This window comes from Pelmatolapia mariae, linkage group LG18 (assembly GCF_036321145.2).
Source record: "Pelmatolapia mariae isolate MD_Pm_ZW linkage group LG18, Pm_UMD_F_2, whole genome shotgun sequence".
Taxonomy (NCBI): Eukaryota; Metazoa; Chordata; class Actinopteri; order Cichliformes; family Cichlidae; genus Pelmatolapia; species Pelmatolapia mariae.
The window spans coordinates 30,454,853-30,476,762 of NC_086243.1; the positions used below are offsets into that span (position 1 = coordinate 30,454,853).

Consider the following 21,910-nt stretch of genomic DNA (forward strand, 5'->3'; position numbering starts at 1 on the left):
CCTTTCCTGGGTCCCTCTCTAGTGGAAATCTTCTCCTGTAAGGGATAAAAACAAACAGCCTTTCTCTGCTACACCTCACTAACCTACTTTGTTCATCTAATGTTCCTTTAATTATTCAAAGTTGGTTGACAATATCATGTTCTGGGCTCTATCCATTATATTAACTTTACCTAATCTCAATACTCTTTATGTGTGTGAGCAACGCTTTTAGCTTTATTAAAAAACACCCCGGGTAAAATATACACCAGCCCTATGTCAGCCTAAATCTCTGCTAGAAAACACACTTCAAAATTTTCTATCATCATTTACTCCTCTTTTTGCTTCAAGCATATACATAACATGCAAAAGTTACTGTTAATACCAGTTAGACAAGTTTCTATTATCTACAACATTTTGTTTCACCCGGCTCACCCTCACACATTTCCTGTTCACTTATTGCATATGTATCTTTAACACCTTTTACCTCAATACTGGCTAAGCAGAAACAAAGCACCATGTATTCCACCTTTACCCTCCAAAATAAATCTATTTCATGTTTGTGTCTGTAAACATGTTTTCCATTCATTCATTACACTCCACGCCATTCCTGCAAGTTAGGAGCTGTAAATTTAAAAGCTACATAAAGTCCAGGCCTTCGGCCTGGCCTATATTTAAATCATGTGTGTTTGTAAGCGTGCATGCAATTAACCTACTATGTTCTCATCTTCCCTCAACATGTATCACCTGGACACTCTCACCCGTGAAGCTTAAAACCCTTTGGACGGAACATCAACTCTAAACAAGCACAGTTATGCATTGTGTCTGAAATAAACTCAACCTGTAAATAGAGACATCACTGTTATGACCAACATATTCAATACTATTAAAATAATACTATACAACATGTTATTAATGCAGTCATCATAAGACAGATTATATAATAGCAATAAAAGAATCTCTAAATCCCAAATCCCAACAGGTCCTGTTTTTAAATCTTCCCTGACCTTCCCTTCAAGTTCTGCTTTCTTAGTACAGTAATTAGGTCCTCCTAATCCCATTAAATCTGCCATATTCATTCCTTCATGTGTAAGTGTCAGATTTCGAGCATCTAAAACTTTACTCAGTCTCTGTTGTGCTAATGATGTCATAGTGAACGCCTGCAAGTTCACATAAGCCACCACACTATGTGTAGTCAGAACTTTTAGTGAGTGTTCTCTCCCTACATGTGCTGTTTCCTATATTATTTTGGCCACCCCTGCTGTATGCTGTGCACATTTAGGGTGCCTTGCTTCTGTTGGACTCAACCTTATGTTAACCTACATAAGTACCTGTCTTAAGAGCGACCTCTGCACAGCTCAGACGCCAGTTGCAAGAGCTCTCTAACATTAGAATCATCAGCTGTGACTTATATAGTGTTATTTCGGTACTTTATACTTCACACATTTTGAATGTTGTTTATATGGGGAGTTCCTCTTTTTGTGTCTATATTTATTAATATGCCTTGTGCACTAAAACTTCCTGTTTTTCAGTCTGGCTGAGCACTTGTTTGTGAGTAAAAGGTGGCCTTGCTCTACAAGCCAGCCTTCATTATTAAAGTACATAAAACAAGATAATGGGCAGGTTCATATTAAAAATATAGCTTTTATTCCTAACACCAGTCCCCGTTTTTTCATTTCTCCCCTGAGAAATGAACTAATTCCTACTTTATCACATTTAACTTTACTTCAATACATTCCCATTTAATTTTATTTATATAGCGCCAAATCACAACAAAAATTGCCTCAAGGTGCTTCATATATACAGAAAAAAAACCCAACAATCTTGTGACCCCCTATTGAGCCAGCACTTTGGCAACAGTGTGAAGGAAAAACTCCCTTTTAACAGGAAGAAACCTCCAGCAGAACCATGCTCAGGTACGGGCAGCCATCTGCTGCGACCGCTCGGCGTCAGCTAACAGAGACTTTTGAAGAGAAATACTTAATATTTAATAATCCACATTTCACTATTTTATTCTTCGGTTCAAATTTTTATTCTGTATTGTTCTTTATTTGTTATTATTTATATTCAGATTGTTTTTTGCTAGTCTTGGTTTGTTGTTGTCTGTTTGGGAGCTGACATAGTCTCTATGGATAAGCGTCTTTTGGTGGAGTAGCATCAGGAGAGAAGCTCCAGAGAGGCATCTTCCATGTTAAACACTAAAATATAACAAAAGAGATCTCCTCAACGTGTTGTATATTTTTAATGTTTCCTTATTATTTTGTCATAAAATAAATCAACCAAATAACTTAAGCTGTGCGACAGCACCGTGCGTTTACGCCAGGCTGTGAGCTGCCCTGAAGCTACACCCCCTTTTACCCCATTTAATTTCTCAATCTTACTTTAAACTATTCCTGACCTTCTCCTTCTCTCATCTAATCATCTCAAGTACGTCCTGTACCAAATTTGCTTCCTCTTTTCAAGTCCCACATTTAATTACAAGCTCTAATACACTCAGAGCTAAGGTTCCCCTTTCCTAAGTCTGTATGTTCTACAAGAGAGCAAGTCGGTAAACAAGTTTATCATCACAAAGGTTATTAGGTAAAGGTCACGTAGACATTTGCTTAGTAACCCTAAAAGAGCACATTTCATGTAGCTAATCGCATATATTAAGACCCCCCTTTTTGTGACACATCTCATGTGTTACAAACTCAAAATCCTTCACTCAGGTTAGGGAATTAAAAGAAAAGTTAATCATATCATATTAGGTATAGTTGCTCCGGGCCTTCAAACCTGTGTTTAAGGAATGAAATCAAATTAATCATCATGTCAAAATCCCTTCTTGGCTCCATCCACAGCCTGCATCCTTGAAACGTCCTATAAACAAAAGCCTGTATGTTAACTAGAACATCACCTTTTATACTCACTTTCTCCACTTATGATCCAACCTGTGTTATAAAGGAAAAGTTAAAACAGAACAATTATCAGTCATGTGTCCAACCTTAGTCCAGTCTTTTGTCAGTGTCCAGTCGGTCCAACCTATGGTCTTCCTGGTCCGTCCATTCACCCACACATTCACTCACACGCATTAACATCGGGTGTTGGTAGACTTCCACACAAATAATCAGATTTACCACCTTCAGCAAACTCAGTTTATTTATATAATCATTTATTTTCTTTTTACTCGTTTCTTAAGAAAATAGTTCTTTATACTTTTAGACTGGATTGGCTCGCTGCAATCCTCTTAGACAGGGACCCACAATCTGACCCATTGTAATTCGGAAAAGGTCACCTTACTTTTTGTTTTCCTGAGACTATTGTCGGCGCCGTTATTCATTGTTGTCTTTTGCAGGCCTGCTTAGAACAAAAATGAGAAAAAAGAGAGCTGAGTATTAGCTCATCAAAGTACAAAACAAAATCACCTGACAGGTTTTTTCTTTATAAGTGCACTGTTACAAAACCCCTTAAACATGTCCATGTTTATTAAAACTCCCTCTTTAAAAATAAAACAACAACCTCAAAAATCTTCAACAATCTTAAATTTCACCCATAGAACACACCCAAAACGTAAAAAGCTACACCGTTTCGTACACAATATCCCCCTTTAAGCACTTTACCAAACTCACATTCAACCTAACATATAAGCACGTTCTCACAATATGTCAACACTAATTTATAAACCTCTTAATCAAATTTTCACCTCTCAACTGTCTACTTTGCTTCCTTTCCTCAAGGCCTTAATCACACACACAGCAAGCTCCTCTGTCATCACTCACATTAGCTCTCCAACTAATTTTCATACTCAGTCACAAGATAAATGCATGTTTAAACCTTATCACATTATTCAATTATTTTCATTTTCTTTCTATACTAATCGCTTGTTTTTATCAATCAGTGCAACAGCGCTCCTAAGTCACCCTTTTAAAACTGCTTTAATACTTTTCTTGTGTTTTTCCATCTTTTTAAATCTTTCCATCAATTTTATTAACCATTCACACCATTCTCTCACTCATACAAGCAGCAAGCAGATCTTCATTGCATATGCTTATGTTCTTAGTCAGGCTTATTCAATGTCTCTATGCATTAAACTTCATGAGCTTATTTTTTTTAGAGTTAATGCATTTTCTGTTTGTGTGTGTTATTTATGCATCTATGGCTTCGCAGTCTTTCAAACTCCTTCCCAATTCTCCAGTTAAGCAGTCCGTTTTTTCTTTCCCCGAATTACTAACCCTCTATTTTAATTTCCCACCTTAAATAAGCACTCCTAATCTTCAGCCAGGAGCTAGGGCCTGTTTTCCAGGTTCATGGACACATGATTTTGTGAACAATTCAACCAGAGACTTGCCTTAACATATCCATTGGCGTTAACCTACAATTTTCTTCCAACTGCTGGATCTGGAGAGTTGGTCCGGGTCTGCTTTGCTCCTAAAAATAACAAACTAAGACATTTGCATTATTATCACGGGTGCCTAAACGACCCACTAAACCACCCATTTCTCTTTTTCTAGTCAAAAATACCAATTATGTCATGTATGTAAGCGTGTTCTTCCTTGCGTTATGTTGTCATGTAAATGCAGTGTAAGCTGTTTTCTTCATTGCATGCCAGGTGATCATCTTAATTAAGTGTAAGCAGTTTCTTCATTGCATGAGTGTAAGCTGCTTCTTCATTGCATCCTTATGTATTCATTGCATTTTCATGTATTCATATTTAATTTATGCATCTTTTCACTGAGCTCTACATTCAAGCTATCTCACTTCTGATTCGTTTCGAAAATAATCTCACATGTAACAGTTTGTATATGTGTGTTTTCTATTCATTAATATAATTGTCAGTTATTTTGATTATCTTTACCTTTTGTATTGTTTACCTCTTTGTTGTGATGTGGTGGACATCCCTAAACCTCAAGAGTCCAGCGTTCAACTTCAGCCCAATCATATCCTATATGCTCGCAGTCAAACTTGTCCTGGTTCACCTGACCTTGGTCCCTCTCTTCCCACTGTCCTGTTCGGCCTTCAAAGCAAACACAGTCTGTTTCTTCTCTGTCTTGATCTTTCCGTCGTCTTCTTTTACGTTAAGTTCCAGTCTGGCAAAATACCACATTCAGTTCCTTCGCCTCAGTGCCCCCCAGTCATTTGACACTGTTCTTGACCAGCCTCCAGTTCCCCCTGCATATTTTATCATGGGGTTTCCTCCCTTCTGTTTCTGGAGTCGTCAGTCAATCTTATTTTCATATGCTGTCTTGCTCTTCTCCAGCCATCTTTCAGTCTTCTCTTTCAAGCATGGCAAACATGAAACTCAGTGCCCAATGCTTTTCCACAGTTCTTTATCCCACTGTTCAACTGCCCAGCCTGTAATTCACAGTACATGTTGCATACATGCTGCTGCTGGCGTCGTCGGTGTTAATAGTTCGGTTCCTTTTGTCTGCTGTTGATCCACGATGTTCTGTCGGTCTTCATCAGGAGATTAGCTGGCCTTTGAGCTTCTTCTCAGAGTCAAGGACAAAGTGCCAGGTGAAGCTATAATTTGAAGCCAAAGAGTGGCCTGTTTTTCCCAATTGTGTTAATGTATGCTTTTGCTGCTGTGCTCAAGGGTTCCAGGTTTAGAGACGTTCACCTGTATTAACACACTAAAGCATATAATTAGTATCATAATCATTATTTATCTTAAAACCTCCCTTTTGCTTCATCTGCCCACAGTTAACTCTCTCTCTCGACTCTGGGTGCACACTTGTCACCGTGAGCTTCCCTTTTATGGGCATGCATTTCCTGTCCCAGACACACACACGGTTTCCTGTTCCTACAGCTTCTGCAGAGACTTCTTTTAATTTCACAGTCTACAAATAATCAGTAATTCTACTAAATCTTTATTTAAAAGCAATATGCCTTCATTTCACTCACACACATTTTAATAGCGCTCTTTCACACATCAGGACAACTAACATTATCCACACACATCACCATTCTTTAGGTCAGTTTTGCAGCATCAGTCACACAATCATTTCTTGAGTGGGTGTACTAAGTGCATATACTTATGTGTTTTCAATCAGCGTCAGTGGGATTTAGATTTCTATCCTGCCTACAGTATAATTCCAGGGCCCGAAATATAACAATACTACTCCATGCAAAATCTAATAATGCTTCTTCTGATCGCCTTATTACTGAAGTTACTAAAAAGCCGTAATGAGTATCTGAAACCACAGCGTGACATCGACAGGTTACATCATAAACATCTCCTGTCCATGTATATTCAACTACACACGAACCGTTATCAAACATTTGTACGTACGCAAATCAATACCAAACTTCATGCACAAACACCATGTCAGTTCAAGTCGTCAGTAAAACAGGATTCCTATCAATTTCAACAATTATTACGTATTTCGCAGATGTATAAAACAATAATCTTACTTCCAACTTACGTTTTTCATGTACTTAACCTCATAATCAACAACAATAATGCAAATTTAATATGCACAAACACATTTCTTGCCTTAAAACACACACGTAAGTCACCCAGAACCCAGTCCCGGCAGTCAGTCGTTAGTCACTCATTAGTAAACAGGAAACGTCACTCTAAATAAGTCACAGGCATCTCATTTACATACACACAGACACACACTCTCAAAATAACCGGCTTGCTGCAGTACCCGTGGCAGACAGAGCCTATATACAAACATAGAAATTATAACAACCAATTATAACACCGAGACGTCTTATAAAATATACAAATATGTACAAGGCCTCAAAGCGAACAACCTACCGAATTTAGAAAAAATTTAACCTTAACGGTCCAACCGATAAACTCCCTGAGTTTTTTGTAACCAATTATAACCAGTCTCGGCCCCGGGCCGTGGTCAAAATAGCTAAGACCCTATCACAATTTAAAAGCGGCAACCAACTAAACCCCTGTCGGAAAGCTATGGTAGGCCTCCCCGAAGTTATAATTGTAATGTTACACGCCCGAAACCCGGTTTCTATCGACCAAAAAAGTGCAAAGTACCGTCCCGGACGGTAAAGTGGTCCAACCACTAGCTATTTTGGAGGTTCCCAAGTTCTCCACGATCGCTAATCGGACTATCCCTTCCAAAGGAAAATCCCAAGCGTCCCCAGGAAATTTGGAGCGTCACCTCCGAGAAATGCACTTCTTAGAACTCCCAGAGTTCCGTTCTACAGAAATTTAATTACTTTTGAAGACACCCCACAAAACCACAAAACCAACCAAATCGGTGTCCAAGCCCGGCTTTATAATCAATGGAGACATTAATGTCACAAAATTCACTAATTCCCTGTCCTACTATATTCACTTACCACTGTAATTCCTTAACCTTATTTCAATTCACTTTTCCATACACTTATTACTTCTTCACAACCATTTCAACTACACTTAATCCTATTTTCTCTTATTCTCTTTACTCTTTACTTATTTTATTCTTCATTATCATTACTTCAACTTCCATTCTCATGAGATTTTCACCAAAATCAAAACAGACCTTTACCAGTAATTTTCAGTGAGTAGACTTTCAATTTTGTAATCGTCAATCTGGCACAGTTTGGAAATAATTCAACAGGTAGTGCCTTACCTTTAGATAAGCCGGCTTATGTCAACTCACTTCGACCACTGACTCGTGTCTGCCTGTTTGAGTACCTCGGACCCTCTCGGTCTCAATCTCCAACTTTCTCCCTCTCTCAACCCTCGGCCAATGCACCAAATGTTACGGGTTCGAAATTGAGGACGAGAGTAAAACAATGATGGTCCAGAAGAGGTCGGTCAAACAATTGATTTTAATGAATGCACGCAGCGTGGAGAGGTGCAAACTGCAAAACATCAGTTGTACATCTCTACCCAAAATACACTCTAGATTGCTTTTATAACATCAGGGTATTGTAACGCCCCCTCTTGCGTTTACAAGCACATAATTTGCATGTACAGAACATTCATGTATTTTAAGAGATAACTGCAGACACAGAAGTTCCCCATCCATCCAAATATGGTGAAGATCACAGGCCTTTGAGGTCCCCATGGACTGGACATCCTTTCGTCACCTGTAACTAAGCAAACTCAAATACCACAAGAAGCTGAATACATTCAGGCCTTTGCTCAGCTACTATTTTACTGTAACAATATACTCAGGCTCTGAGTTATGATATATATATATATTAACTCAATCATTTTAAAGTAGTTATAACTGCACCTGTAATAAACATGTTAATATTTGATTATGATAACCCCTATAATATAACTTATAACATAATGCCAGCAGCTTCAATAAACACTTTGATGAAATGATAATTAATGTAATGTTAAGGATGATGGTTAGATACAGTTCAGCAGTGACCTAATTTCTTTAAATATTACACCAGGTACTGTTTATTCTCTATCTGGAACAGATCAGTTCCAACCATGGCCCACGGTCTTTGTGGGAACTCGGTAGGTAGCATGGTTTCTTTGTGGTTAGTCCGCTCACGGCAGCAAGTGCCACAGGTCTCGATCACTTTTATCAGCTCACTGCTCCGGCCTGGCCACCAAACAGATTGTTTAGCTCTCTCTCTGCATTTCGTTATTCCTAGGTGTCCCTCATGTAGTTTAGACAGAATGTCTAGAGTGATGTGGGAATCACTATTCTGCTCCCATAAAGAAGCAAACCACTGTGACTGTGAGGTCACCTGAAAATGGCAGATAAGGCTGGAAAACCCTTTCAATGGAATACTTATCTGGCCATCCTTCCACACAGAACTTCTTCAGCTGGCTTAGAATGCTGCCATTGTCCTGATGTGTCTGGATTTCTCTGAGTCGTGGCTCTGTGGCTGGCAGACTGGCTATGACGGACTCCACATACAAGTTGATTTCTTCCTCCGGCAAACCCTCAGTTGTGTCACCTACAGGAGCTCTGGACAGTACATCTGCTGTTGCAATGTCTCTACCAGGAACATGAGATATGGCATAAGAGAACCTCATCAATCGCATGCGTAGACGTTGTATACGAGGTGGAAGCTCGTCCAGGCCCTTGGAGCCAAGCAACGAGACCAGAGGTTTGTGGTCTGTTTCAATGTGGAATGTTTTCCCAATTAGGAACTCTGCAAACCTCTCACAGGCCCATGTTGAAGCGAGGGCCTCTTTCTCAATTTGAGCATATCGCTGCTCTGTCGCGCTGAGAGCTCTTGAAGCGTATGCTACTGGTTTCCACCCTAAATCAGCGTGCCGCTGGAGAAGCACTGCTCCTAAGCCATACGAAGATGAATCAGCTGATACGCACGTTTCAGCATTTGGATCATACAGGGCAAGCACTGGGGGTGTTGTCAGTTCTTTTTTGATGCCGTCGAAAGCCTGCTGCTGCTGTGGCCCCCATGACCACAGGTTGGACTTCTTCAGCAGATCTCTTAGGGGGCGCGTTTTTTCCGCCAGGTGAGGAAGGAACTTTCCTAGGTGATTCACCATGCCCAGGAAGCGTCTCACCTCACTTATGTTGCTGGGCTCATCCATGGAACTCACGGCATGGACCTTGTCAGGATCTGCGCTAACCCCCGATGCCTCAATGACCTGCCCCAGGAACTTTATCCTGTTCTTGGAGAACTCACACTTGTCGTTCAATGTTACTCCAGCCTCCTGCAGTCGAACCAGTGCTTTCCGCAGTCTCTCATCATGCTCTGCCTGTGACGTCCCCCAGATGAGCACATCATCCATCTGGCAGAGGACTCCTTCTAAGCCCTCAAGAATGCGTGCCATCCGTTTCTGGAAGTGTTCTGGGGCTGATGAGATTCCAAAGCACAGACAATTATAACAATACTGACCAAAAGGTGTAATAAAGGTCGTGAGCAAAGAAGAGTCCCTGGATAAGGGAATCTGCCAAAATCCTGCATTGGCATCCAGCTTTGAAAACACTTTTGCTCCTGCAAGCTGTCCTAGTGTGTGTTCGACTGAAGGGAGTGGATGTTTCTCTCTCATGACATATTTGTTTAGTTCAGTGAGATCGCTGCAAATTCTCACCTTGCCTGTGCGCTTAGGAACCACCACCATAGGCGCGCACCAATCAGTGGGCTCCTCCACCTTGGAAATGACTCCCTGCTGCTCCATCCGGTTCAGCTCTTCTTTAACCTTTGGTAAGAGTGGAAGAGAGATTCGCCTAGGGGTCGAGAAGGAAAACGGCTGTGCCCCTGGCTTCAGAACAATATTGTACTCCCCTTCCATTTTGCCTAAGCCGCTGAAAAGCTTGGGGAATTCTTGTTTGACAGCATCAATAGAGTCTAAGCTAATATGATTCACTCTGGCAACCAGCTGTAGTGCCACTGCAGCATGCCCGCTCAGCAGTGGTGTGCATAAACCCTGTACGACATAAATGTCTTCTTTGGTTTTGTGGTTGTTCTTGCTGAGAGTGGCTGTGAACATGCCTTTTACCTTCAGACGTGTTCCTCCTGGGCCCTGCAGAACCCTCTTGGGCTTATCCAATCTCCCCAACTGATGCTGTGTGTAGAAAGTCTCTGGGACTGCTGTGACATCTGCTCCGGTGTCGATTTTAAAGAGTGTGTTGCATTTGTCCACATTTATCTCTGTTACCCATGGACTCTCTTTCGTTTCCGCAGAGAGGGAACCCAAGAAAGCGACCTCATCATCTGTATCGCTGTTCTCTGAAACTGTTGCAGCATTGACCACACACAGTTTTTTGTTTCTGCACATCCTGGCAAAATGTCCTTTTTTCTTACAGTAATTACATGCAGCTTCTCTCGCGGGGCATTGTTGAAGATTGTGACCTTTTATGTCTCCACATCTTCTGCATTGTGTCTTTTTTTCTTTCTGTGTTTTGGCGGTGGTTTGTTTATGTAGCGGTGTCAGCTGCTTGGGACGTGCCCCTTCTTGCCGTTTAGCATGGACGCGGTTCAGTTGTGAGTTGGTAATATCCATTTTAAAGTTAGTGTTTAGCATCTCTTGTTGCTTCTTTACAAGCTCACTTTGTCGGGCTCTGTTAAGCGCTTTCTCTAGCGTTAGTTCTGGATCCATTTGTAGCAGTTCTGACAATCGTTTGTCTTTCAGACCTACTACAAATCTGTCTCGCACCATTTCGTCATGCAAAGTCCCGTATCCACAATGTTTTGCCAGACAATGCAGTGCAGTATGGAAGCTGTCGACTGGCTCACCCGTCTTTTGTTGATGCTGGTTAAACTTCGCTCGCTCAAATATGATGTTTCTGCGGGCTACGAAGTGAGCATCCAACCTCCTTTTAACGGTCTCATAATCGCTCGCCTCTTCGGGAGTCAGGTGCAGGGATACCAATATGTCCTCTGCCTCCTCGCCCATAGTGTAGATAAGGGCGTTCACTTGATTTTCGTCCGCTTGTGTCTCCAATCCAGACGTGATGCGAAATCTGTCAAAACGCTTTATCCATTTGGTCCAGTCGTCGGACCGAAAAGTGAACTTCTCCGGCGGGGTGACTTGAAACTGACTCATGACGTCACGTCTCTGTTCGCGCAGCTCCTCTGTGGCTGACCTTTAACCTGGCACCGACGCCGAAACCTTTCACTTATGCCCAACTAACGTTTCCAGTTGTCTTCTGACACCATGTTCCGTTATTTGAGGTTATGGATGTTATTTGACTGGAGGCATAACTCACAGACACACGAGACGCGCCATTACTCCAATGAGTGTCCTTTATTATTTTTCATCCCCCCCCCCACAACAACAACCCAGCAGAACGTTCCTACCTCTTAACATTTACCTGATACTACAGGTAATGCCTAAAATAGGGCTGATTCTCCCATCAGGGATCTGTACAGTGGATCAGGCACGTGCAGAGGGGGGGGCGGAGGGTGCTTGAGCACCTGCCCCTTTCCTCCAGGATGCCTCAAGTGCCCCTTCCTTGAAGGGTTTTTTTTTTTTTTTTTTTTTTTTATGTTTATGTGCGTATGGAGCCCTGTCTTTGCCCCTCAACAATAAAATGTAACTGTTAATCTCAATTTTGCTAAATAATCTGGCTTGCATCAGTCACATGACTACCATTGACCAATGGTCGCCATTGAGGGCAGAGCGCGCTCGTTACGAGCCGGGTACGAGCTTGCAAAGTGCACGCGCATTTTCTGCAAGCTGGTTGGTGCGGAGCTGGACGAGGCAAATTAATTGGAAGGTGCTGCTGACTGCAACAAAACAGTAAGTAGGGTGTACAGCGCACACTATAGTCTATAGCAACAAATAAATTGAAATAAATGAACGTGCTGTTTGTGCAACAGCGCGACAAACATTACATGTCCTTTTATGAACTGCACAAGTAGTGGTGGTCATTAACTGCTAGCTAACTGGGTAAGGGTGTTACAAGGGGGCCTGTAGCTCTGTCCACAGTTTTAGGGAACATGTTTTGTTTTAAAGTAAGTTACAGGACTTTTCCCTTCTTTTCTGGAGGGCTTTTATTTCACTAAAAACGATCTAATATGGATATCCACATAATTATGGATTATTATATTTATGATATTCACCCCCCCTCCCCCTCCCCCCACTGTTTTTAAAGAAAATATATTAAGTAACAGATGATATTAGGTTTATATATCAAATTAGATAAAATGCTGATTTTACGGCAGTAAAATTATTGTATCTCTACAGTTTAAACATTAAATAAGCACAGCATGTGTGTGTGTGTTTTATGTGTATAGATTTTTAAAAATTATTACTAATAATATAACAAATATTCCAGAAATGCCTCGTAAGGAGAGGAGGAAGAAACGGCTACAAAAGGAGCTGTGTGAGGCTGCTAATGGCAGTGGATCCCTCACCAGCTGGATTAAAAAGAGCACAGGTAACAATAGCACATGTACCAGTTGTTGCATTGTAGAGGTATTCAAGGATAATAACAGTAATTAAAACAGTTGCAATGTTTTGGTTCTATAACATTTTCTATCATGACTTTATCATGGACTAGGTGCAAAAGTTGTTAAGTGTAGATAATTAAGTAATAGATTAATGAGATATAAAATTGTGCGTTGTTCTCAGATAAACAGCAAGTGGAGGGTGATAGTTCAGATGAGGAGATGGAAGGAGGAAGCGAGGCAAAGACTGAGTCACAGGCAGAGCCTAGAGAGAATGTAGAGGAAAGGACAAGCCAGGAGAAAGAGACTGGAGTGAGAAAGTCAGAGAGTGAGTCAGAGCCCAGAGAGGAGGTGAGTGAAGCTAGTGAAGCCATAGAGAGGACATTCTCAAACCTACTTGGACTTGCACACCCAACTGATCCTGCCCATGTCATGCAATTCCACATACAATATGATCAGGCCTTTATTCAAATGTGTGATAATATTGGACCCTGCCAACCAGTACTGTCATCATATCCAAAGAATGAAGAGGGACGATCATTTCAAAAGAAGTGGTATGAGAAAAATCCATGGCTAGAGTATTCTCCAACTGCTGATGCCATGTTTTGTTTCAGCTGCCGTCTTTTCTTAAATGATGAAAAGTACACAAGTCGCAAAACCTGGAAAACGGAAGGGTTCAGTCGGTGGAGAACGGCTCTAGAAAAGATTAAAGAGCACAGTTCATCAGAGTCTCACATGTGTGGTATGGTGAGGTGGAACTCATTTAAAAAAAAAACCTTGGAGGCAGCTTTTGAAGTAGCTGACCAAGTGTCACAAGCTGCAAAAGACAAAGAAAGAGAGAGAAACAGAGAAATTTTGTCTCGTTTGATAGACATCACTCTTTACCTGGCAAGACAGGGTATGCCTTTCAGGGGAGATGATGAGACCTTGTCTAGCCAAAATCGAGGAAATTTTTTAGAGTTAGTTGAGTTGTTCAGCAAGTATGACAGCGTAATTAAATTACACCTTGATGCCATAAAAGAGCGACAGGGACCTGGAAAAAGACCTCTCGTCTCGCTCCTCTCAAACAGAAGTCAGAACAACATAATTAAAGCTTTGGCCACATCAGTAAGACGTGTCATCCAAGCAGAAATTCAAGAATGTGAAACCTTTTCTATCATGATGGATGAAACCACAGATGTGTCGCACACAGAGCAGGTTTCCTTTGTTGTCAGATATGTGCACAACATGGAAATCAAGGAGCGCTTCCTTCAGGTGTGTAATGTGGAGTCAACAACTGGAGATGCTCTTGAAAAGCTAGTAATAGCTCTACTGAAAGAAAATAATCTGAAGATTGACAACATCCGGGGTCAAGGTTATGATGGGGCTGCAAACATGAGCCGACGCTTTAAGGGACTTCAGTCAAGAATACAAAAAAAAAATCCAAAGACCTTATATGTCCACTGTCAGGCACATTGCCTTAATCTGGTTTTAGTAGAGAGCGCAAAGTCAAACATGTGTTTTGTCAGCTTTTTCAACCTAATCGAAAAGCTTTACACTTTTGTGGCCAATTCATCTAAACGACACTCTGCATTTATTAAAATGCAGGAGAAGTTGTACCCTGAGCAGCGCCCACTGGAGCTGCAGAAGCTGTCAGACACTAGGTGGGCCTGCAGAGAAGCTGCCCTCAAGACAATGAGGAAGATCCTTCCAGCTGTCATGCAGTTTCTGGAGGAAATACTACAGCAAGATCCTCCAGACTCTTCAGCAGGTGATGCAATGATCCTTCTGAAAAGCATCAATTTTGAATTCATCCTGTGTCTGGAGATCACCTGTCCCATCTTCCAAGTGACTGCTACTGCATCTGATGCATTGCAGAAGAAAGACATTGACCTGGCTGCAGCATACAAGATTGTTGATGGTGTTTTGCAGAGCCTGGACCACACCAGAACAGAGGAAGAGTTTGAAAAAATTTATGAACAGGCTAGAGAGAAGGCTGCATCAGTGGGTCTGGACCCCCCATCTGAGGTCCCGGGACAAGCTCGGAGGGGGAAAGTGCCAGCAAAGTTTAAGTTTGCTGCCACAACAGCTACTGCTGATGACCATGCTTTCACAACTCCCCAAGAATACTACCGTGTTAAAGTGTTCTATGTTTTTGTTGACACAATGACACAGGAGCTTCTGAGACGCTTTAAAGGAGGAGATAATTCCACATGGGAAATCTTGAATGCCTTACATACCCTGACAGTCCCAGAGAACTGGAAAATAATCTCAACAAAGGCACTCCAAGCTGTGAAGAAACTCTGCCAGTTCTATGACATTGAGGAGGAATACAAATTACAGACAGAACTTAAGGTCTTTCATGCTTCATACACATGCCCCCCACCAGTTAGTGTGGCATCCATTCTTTCAGTGGTCAAAGAAAACAATGCACATCTGATCTTCCCCAACATGACTGAGCTGCTGAAGACATATGGAACACTCCCAGTGTCCACAGCAACTGTGGAGCGTTCTTTCTCAAAACTAAAACTAGTTAAAAACAAACTTCGCACCCTTTGCTCAGAGGAGAGGTTGTCAGACCTTCTTTTATTGGCAGTTGAGAAGGATGTTCCAGTCAACCACAGTGATGTCATTGACATTTTTCGGGACATGGCAAACAGAAAGTTACTGTTATAATTAGGGACAGGACATGAAGAGCATCTTATTCCTTCCTGCTCTTTCCAAAACATACCCTGTGTTGTTTTTGTTTTCTGATTAATAAAATGTTTGCTCCTATTGGTTTATTTTTTTTTACTGTATTTTAATATTTGAAAGAAAGAAAGAAGATTTTACAGTTCTAGAATCTAATCCCTCCCATGTAAAGTTGATGCTGTGATGTTTTGTGCTCTTTGATGTTTAAAAGGTGCTAACAGGACACACACACACTGTCTGTATAGATTTTTTTTAATAAATTCTCACCCTACCATGACCCCTGTCTTTTGTACTATTAATATCCTGGTTTCAGTTTATTTCCCAGTTTTTTAAATCTGTTGCCTTATGGTTCCAAGCGCTGTCACCAATCTTTTTACATTTTATTTTTATCTCAAAGCACTTGTTTAATCAGCTACCTATGGACTTTTTAATGTCTACAGTCTCAAAACAACACAGCCCTGCCCTCCAGCACTATCAGCAGCAGGAACAGCGGTAATCCCTCAACAGCAACATTGTACGCCATCAGGTAAAACAAAGGCTACATTTACTTTGTATTGTCCCCACCTGATGTCAGTCATATAGTATGATGCAATTCCATTTTAGATTCGCCATGAATGTGAGTTGTTGTTATTCAGCCTGTGCTATCTGCCCCTTTTTTAACTTTGAGCACCCACCCATTTAAACGTCTCTGCACGGCCCTGCAGTGGATTAACCTGTGGTATAAGCAGCAGTCACTGAAATATTAATGTTTCACATAATAAGATCTACTTCATAAAAACCAGGGTGGGAGGATTTTAGTTGACCTCTGAAAACTGACTCACCTCTGCAAGTGTGAGGCTGTTCCTCCAGCCTCAACAAAAATCTGACTCTCCAGTCACAGACAAACAAAAAACTCCAGCAGGGCGATGGAAAACGCTGACTGGGTGGATGCTGGATTTTGCTGGTCACACACATTAGCAGAGTGCTTCATGTTCCCACTGACCCATGTGGACAGTGACTGTGGAGAGCTGCCCTGGCAAACTGAAAAAGGGAAATAAAATTTTAAAAACCAAATAGGATTTCCATAAAGACCATCTTGGAATCAGTAATAAAAGATGGATCACAAACTTATAGAAAATCATTGGTTCATCAAATAAATATGAACAGGTTCCTTAACTGTAAGAAGTTAAGATGTGATTTGATTCCCATCCTTCATGTACACAGCATATTTGTCAGGGCCTTCAGGTAAATACAGGAATAATCTCAGGTAACATGGCTTATAAAGGAATTCTGTGAGAAAGGTTGCTCTAATATTAATACCACAAAATCCAAGGACACAGCAACAGCTCAGATTTCTAGAACAATTTTAAAAAACGTCAGCCTATCGATCCATTTTCTTCTTTATATTTAATTCAGGGTCACAGTGGGAGGGTTGGTGGGTGGGTGGGGGGCTAGGGCCTGTCCCAGTAATTACAGGTAGAGTACACCTGGACAGGTCGCCAGTCTGTGGCAGCACTAACAGAGAGACAGACATTAGAGTAACAAGTCTGTTTAAAATGACTGCAAGTTTGCTACAGCTGCATGTATGACCATGTCTTTCTGTGCATAAAGTCCACTTCTGAGGAAGCTGCAGTCAGTTTTTTTTTTAGTCTACTTTAAACAGACCTCACAAAAGGCTGATGGAGCTCGTCCAGTAGTCTGAATTAAGATTGATACCTTTGGCCAGGGATTATTTCAGTACATCTCCTCACCACCTTCATTTTAATGGTCCTGGAGTGTGTACTCTTAAGAATTTTACCCATATCGAAATAAAAAAAAAAAAAATACTGATCTTTACTAAAATACTTGATTAAGAAGGTGAGGCAAAATTAAATTTACTGGATCAGTTTAAGACCAAAATACATTTAAATGAATTACTGACATGGACACTTAGTAAAAAATTACTAAACAATTCATATAACATTTTAATAAAACCTTGAATTAAATAGTGATGGTAAATTCGATTATTTTTACTGAATCGAGTTTTAATGAGTCACTCACCAAAGTGAATCGGGTTTCTTGAGTCATTTGAGTCACTGAGTCAGTTGACCAGAGAGTGCAAAAATGTATATTTTCACTCAAACTTAATTTGTTTCTCTTTTAATATAAATCCTACTGCTAAGATGAATGATTGTAAAAGAAAACAACTATTTTTTAGAGCAAAAAAGAGCAAAACAATTCTAAAGGGAACATTTATTTATTTTTATTTTATTTTATTGGTATTTTCCTTAAATGTGTCAAATATATATTTTCTCATCTAAATGTCCACTGAGCTGTGACCCAGGAGGCGGTGAAGCGACTTAACATTGGTTGCCAACCAAGAAGAAGAAGCTGTGAGCCAGGAGGGAGGGGGTGAGTGAGTGAGTGATTCGCCTTACGCCATGATTCAGCTCAGTAACTCAAATGTGCTGTTAGCATGCTAGCTGAACGATGCTACTGTGAACCAAGGAGCTATTGTCTTGATGTGAGCTTCTTCTCAGGGTTTTTTCTTCCAGTTCAGAGCAGAAATGTTTTTGTTAGGAAACTGGCTGTTGTTTTTTTCCCCACAATTTTAATTATAAGCTAGATATATTTCTACTAATGGAATTAGTTTGCTAACAGCAACAATGATGAGTCAGTGAGTCAGTTGCGCTTGTGAATCATGATTCACGAGTCAGTAAAGTGATTCTCGAGTATTGAACGATTCGTTCACGAACTGAACATCACTAGAATTAAACTTGAAAGTTTGCATTTCAAGCACATCTTGATGTTTTCATTTAAAATCTACTGTGACTGTGTACACAGGAAAGACTACAAAATAATGTTTTGTTTGCTTGTTTTTTTAAACATTGTGGACCGATCTGCATTTGTTATTGCTAAATTTAAATATTTGTTACTATTAAATGATCCTAATGGCAGTAATCTCATTTGAACATAGGTTTGATTTAGTGGAGTCAGTTGTTCCCATGCATCATTCTGTAAGTGTGAGAATGAACTAAGATTAGAAAATGTCAAAATATAAAGTGTCATTTATTTTTATTCATCACAGCATCATAAACTTTGCTGAACTTTTTGAAATATAAAATTAACTCGCTGAGTGTTGACTGTCACATTTCAAAGCTCCAAATGAAGTTAAACTTTAACTGGGTCAGACTTGTTACTGCATGCTGTAATCAAACATACCACACCCTGCATCATGTGAATGGCTCTTGGTCGCTCTGTAAGAATATTTCTTTAGTGCCTCCCTTCACAGATGTGTCTGTATCAGGATGGGTCTAAACAACATGGTGTAAATGCAGTTGCTGGTGAGCCTCATTTCCTGTAGGAGGTGAACAAGAGCAGAGATCTGTTTCCCTTCAGAGCACAGAGGTTGTTTCTGTTCAGAGAAAGTGAAACTGTCTGACAGTCACTGAGAGACGGTGAAACGGCACAGCACATGAATCAAATGGACCAAACAAAATTCTGCTGTTCAGTCTGTTTGGATCTTCTGAAGGATCCGGTGACTATTCCCTGTGGACACAGCTACTGCATGAACTGTATTAAAATCTTCTGGGATGAAGAGGAAAAGAAGAAAATCTACAGCTGCCCTCAGTGCAGACAGACTTTCACAGCGAGGCCTGTCCTGGTGAAAAACACCATGTTAGCAGATTTAGTGGAAGAGCTGAAGAAGACTGGACTCCAAGCTGCTCCTGCTGATCACTGCTATGCTGGACCTGAAGATGTGGCCTGTGATTTCTGCACTGGAAGAAAAATGAAAGCCTTCAAGTCCTGTTTATTCTGTCTGGCATCTTACTGTGAGAAACACCTTCAGCCTCATTATGATTCACCTACATTAAAGAAACACAAGCTGGTGGAGCCCTCCAAGAAGCTCCAGGAGAACATCTGCTCTCGTCATGATGAGGTGATGAAGATGTTCTGCCGTACTGATCAGCAGAGTATCTGTTATCTCTGCTCTGTGGATGAACATAAAGGCCACGACACAGTCTCAGCTGCAGCAGAAAGGACTGAGAGGCAGAGAGAGCTGGAGGTGAGTCGACAAAACATCCAGCAGAGAATCCAGGACAGAGAGAAAGATGTGAAGCTGCTTCAACAGGAGGTGGAGGCCATCAATCAGTCTGCTGATCAAACAGTGGAGCACAGTGAGAAGATCTTCACTGAGCTGATCCATCTCATCCAGAAAAGAAGCTCTGATGTGAAGCAGCAGATCAGATCCCAGCAGGAAACTGAAGTGAGTCGAGTCAAAGAGCTTCAGGAGAAGCTGGAGCAGGAGATCACTGAGCTGAAGAGGAAAGATGCTGAGCTGAAGCAGCTCTCACACACAGAGGATCACATCCAGTTTCTACACAACTACCCCTCACTGTCAGCACTCAGTGAGTCTACAGACTCATCCAGCATCAATATCCGTCCTCTGAGCTACTTTGAGGATGTGACAGCAGCTGTGTCAGAGGTCAGAGATAAACTACAGGACATTCTGAGAGAGGAATGGACAAACATCTCACTGACAGTCACTGAAGTGGATGTTTTACTGCCAGATCCACCAGAGCCAAAGACCAGAGCTGGATTCTTAAATTATTCATGTGAAATCACACTGGATCCAAACACAGTGAACACATATCTGTTATTATCAGAAGCTAACAGAAAAGCAACAGTCATGAAACAACAGTCTTACTCTGATCATCCAGACAGATTCACTGTATATGATCAGGTCCTGAGTAGAGAGAGTCTGACTGGACGTTGTTACTGGGAGGTGGAGTGGAGAGGGGGAGGAGTTTATGTAGCAGTCGCATACAAGAATATCAGCAGAAAAGGACGGGGTAGTGGTGAAAGTTTATTTGGATGTAATGACAAATCTTGGTCATTAGATTGTAACAACAACAGTTATACATTTCGGTACAACAACATTGAAACTCCTGTCTCAGGTCCTCGTTCCTCCAGAGTAGGAGTGTACCTGGATCACAGAGCAGGTATTTTGTCCTTCTACAGCGTCTCTGAAACCATGACTCTCCTCCACAGAGTCCAGACCACATTCACTCAGCCGCTCTATGCTGGACTGTGGCTTTACTCTGATTATGGAACCACTGCTGAGTTCAAGAAACTGAAATAGACTGAAGTCTTTCATATTGTGAGTTTAAATCTGTATTTTAGTTTCATTTTATTTTCTCTCCATCATTTCTGCACAGAGATCAGCTGTCAGTCAAACATTATGGGTGGTACCTCCACATCTTCTAGTTGTTCTCTTGATGTTTCTGAGTTTTTAAAGGAGATCTTTCCTGTGACTGTTTATGGAGGCTATCACTGCTCATCATCATTTTCATTTACTAAAATATTTCTCCACATGAAAATGTAAACTTCTCTATCCTCTAAATGTTTCTGGAATATTTGTATTGAAAAATGTCGACATTTCTCTTCATGAGTATGGCAGACCATGTGTGTGTGTTTGTGTTTGTTTTTGTCAAAATCATCAAACAAATGAGGAAAAACTGTGATTTTAATGAATGAATTCATATATTGTGTTGATGTTTTATTGTGTGAATAAACTGGAAGGTTTGACTATAAATCAAACTTTGAACAAAGTCTTTTCTTCTGTCTTCATTCCAGGATCTCACTCAAATCTGATGCAGAAAATATGAAACTAATCTGAGAGAATAACTGAAGCAGTTTTCCTCCTGAAGCATCACAAAGTTCAGAGTTCATGTTTAGAGCAGAAGATTCAGCAGTCGCTCTGTGACCTTTCAACTTTCTTCACTAAAACAGCTTCATTACAGAGAAACAAGTCACATTTTCTTCATGTTCTTAAGTCCTTTCAGATGTTTGTAATGGTCCTTGAATGCAGCATCAGTGTTACAGGTTGTGACTCCTGTGAACAAACTGACACAGTGTGATATTACACATATTTAAATCTTTACTGATGATGTTGAAGCTGCTGAAGGCTCAGTGAAGTTTTGTCTTCCTGCAGGTTAACAAGTGAAATCTGAAAGTGATGCACAACACAAGAGGGCGCCTTCATCCTGCTAACAGGGATGTAGAGGAGGTTAAAGCACCTCAGCTCAGTTTGTCCACATGTTTTACATTCTGCCATGTTTTTAGGCTGAATAAAGCCTTTATCATAAAGTGCATTGTGTCATAGATCATTTTTACATAGAACTGTGTCCTTCATTGAGTTATATAATTTTAGAAACATTTTGCATAATTTTGTATTAAAATGACTTTTTCTGTATTAAACTGTTTCTCTGTTTAGTTACAGGCCATTCCTTCATTAGAAACACATAAAACATGCACATTTAGTTTACCTGATAATTTACACGACAACCTCATTTTTGTGTACAAATATGACATTTGCAGATTTCTTGAATCAGCTGAAGAAGACTGGACTCCAAGCTGCTCCTGCTGTAAAACTGATATCACTGCTATGCTGGACCCTAAGTGCTGTACTGTTTTCAATGCAGGCTTTTTACACATGAGATATTTAACAGTCATTAGAATTGGAATTTAGATTGAACAA

The 21,910-nt window shown here is 40.7% G+C and overlaps 1 protein-coding gene across 1 annotated transcript; it reads left to right on the top strand.

The window, feature by feature from the left end:
- Positions 1–18,844: 18,844 nt before the first annotated feature.
- LOC134617343 (tripartite motif-containing protein 16-like) lies at positions 18,845–20,821 on the top strand. Its single transcript, XM_063462554.2, has one exon. It carries the CDS (start codon positions 18,845–18,847, stop codon positions 20,510–20,512), a length of 1,668 nt encoding a protein of 555 aa, XP_063318624.1. The 3' UTR covers positions 20,513–20,821.
- Positions 20,822–21,910: the final 1,089 nt, after the last annotated feature.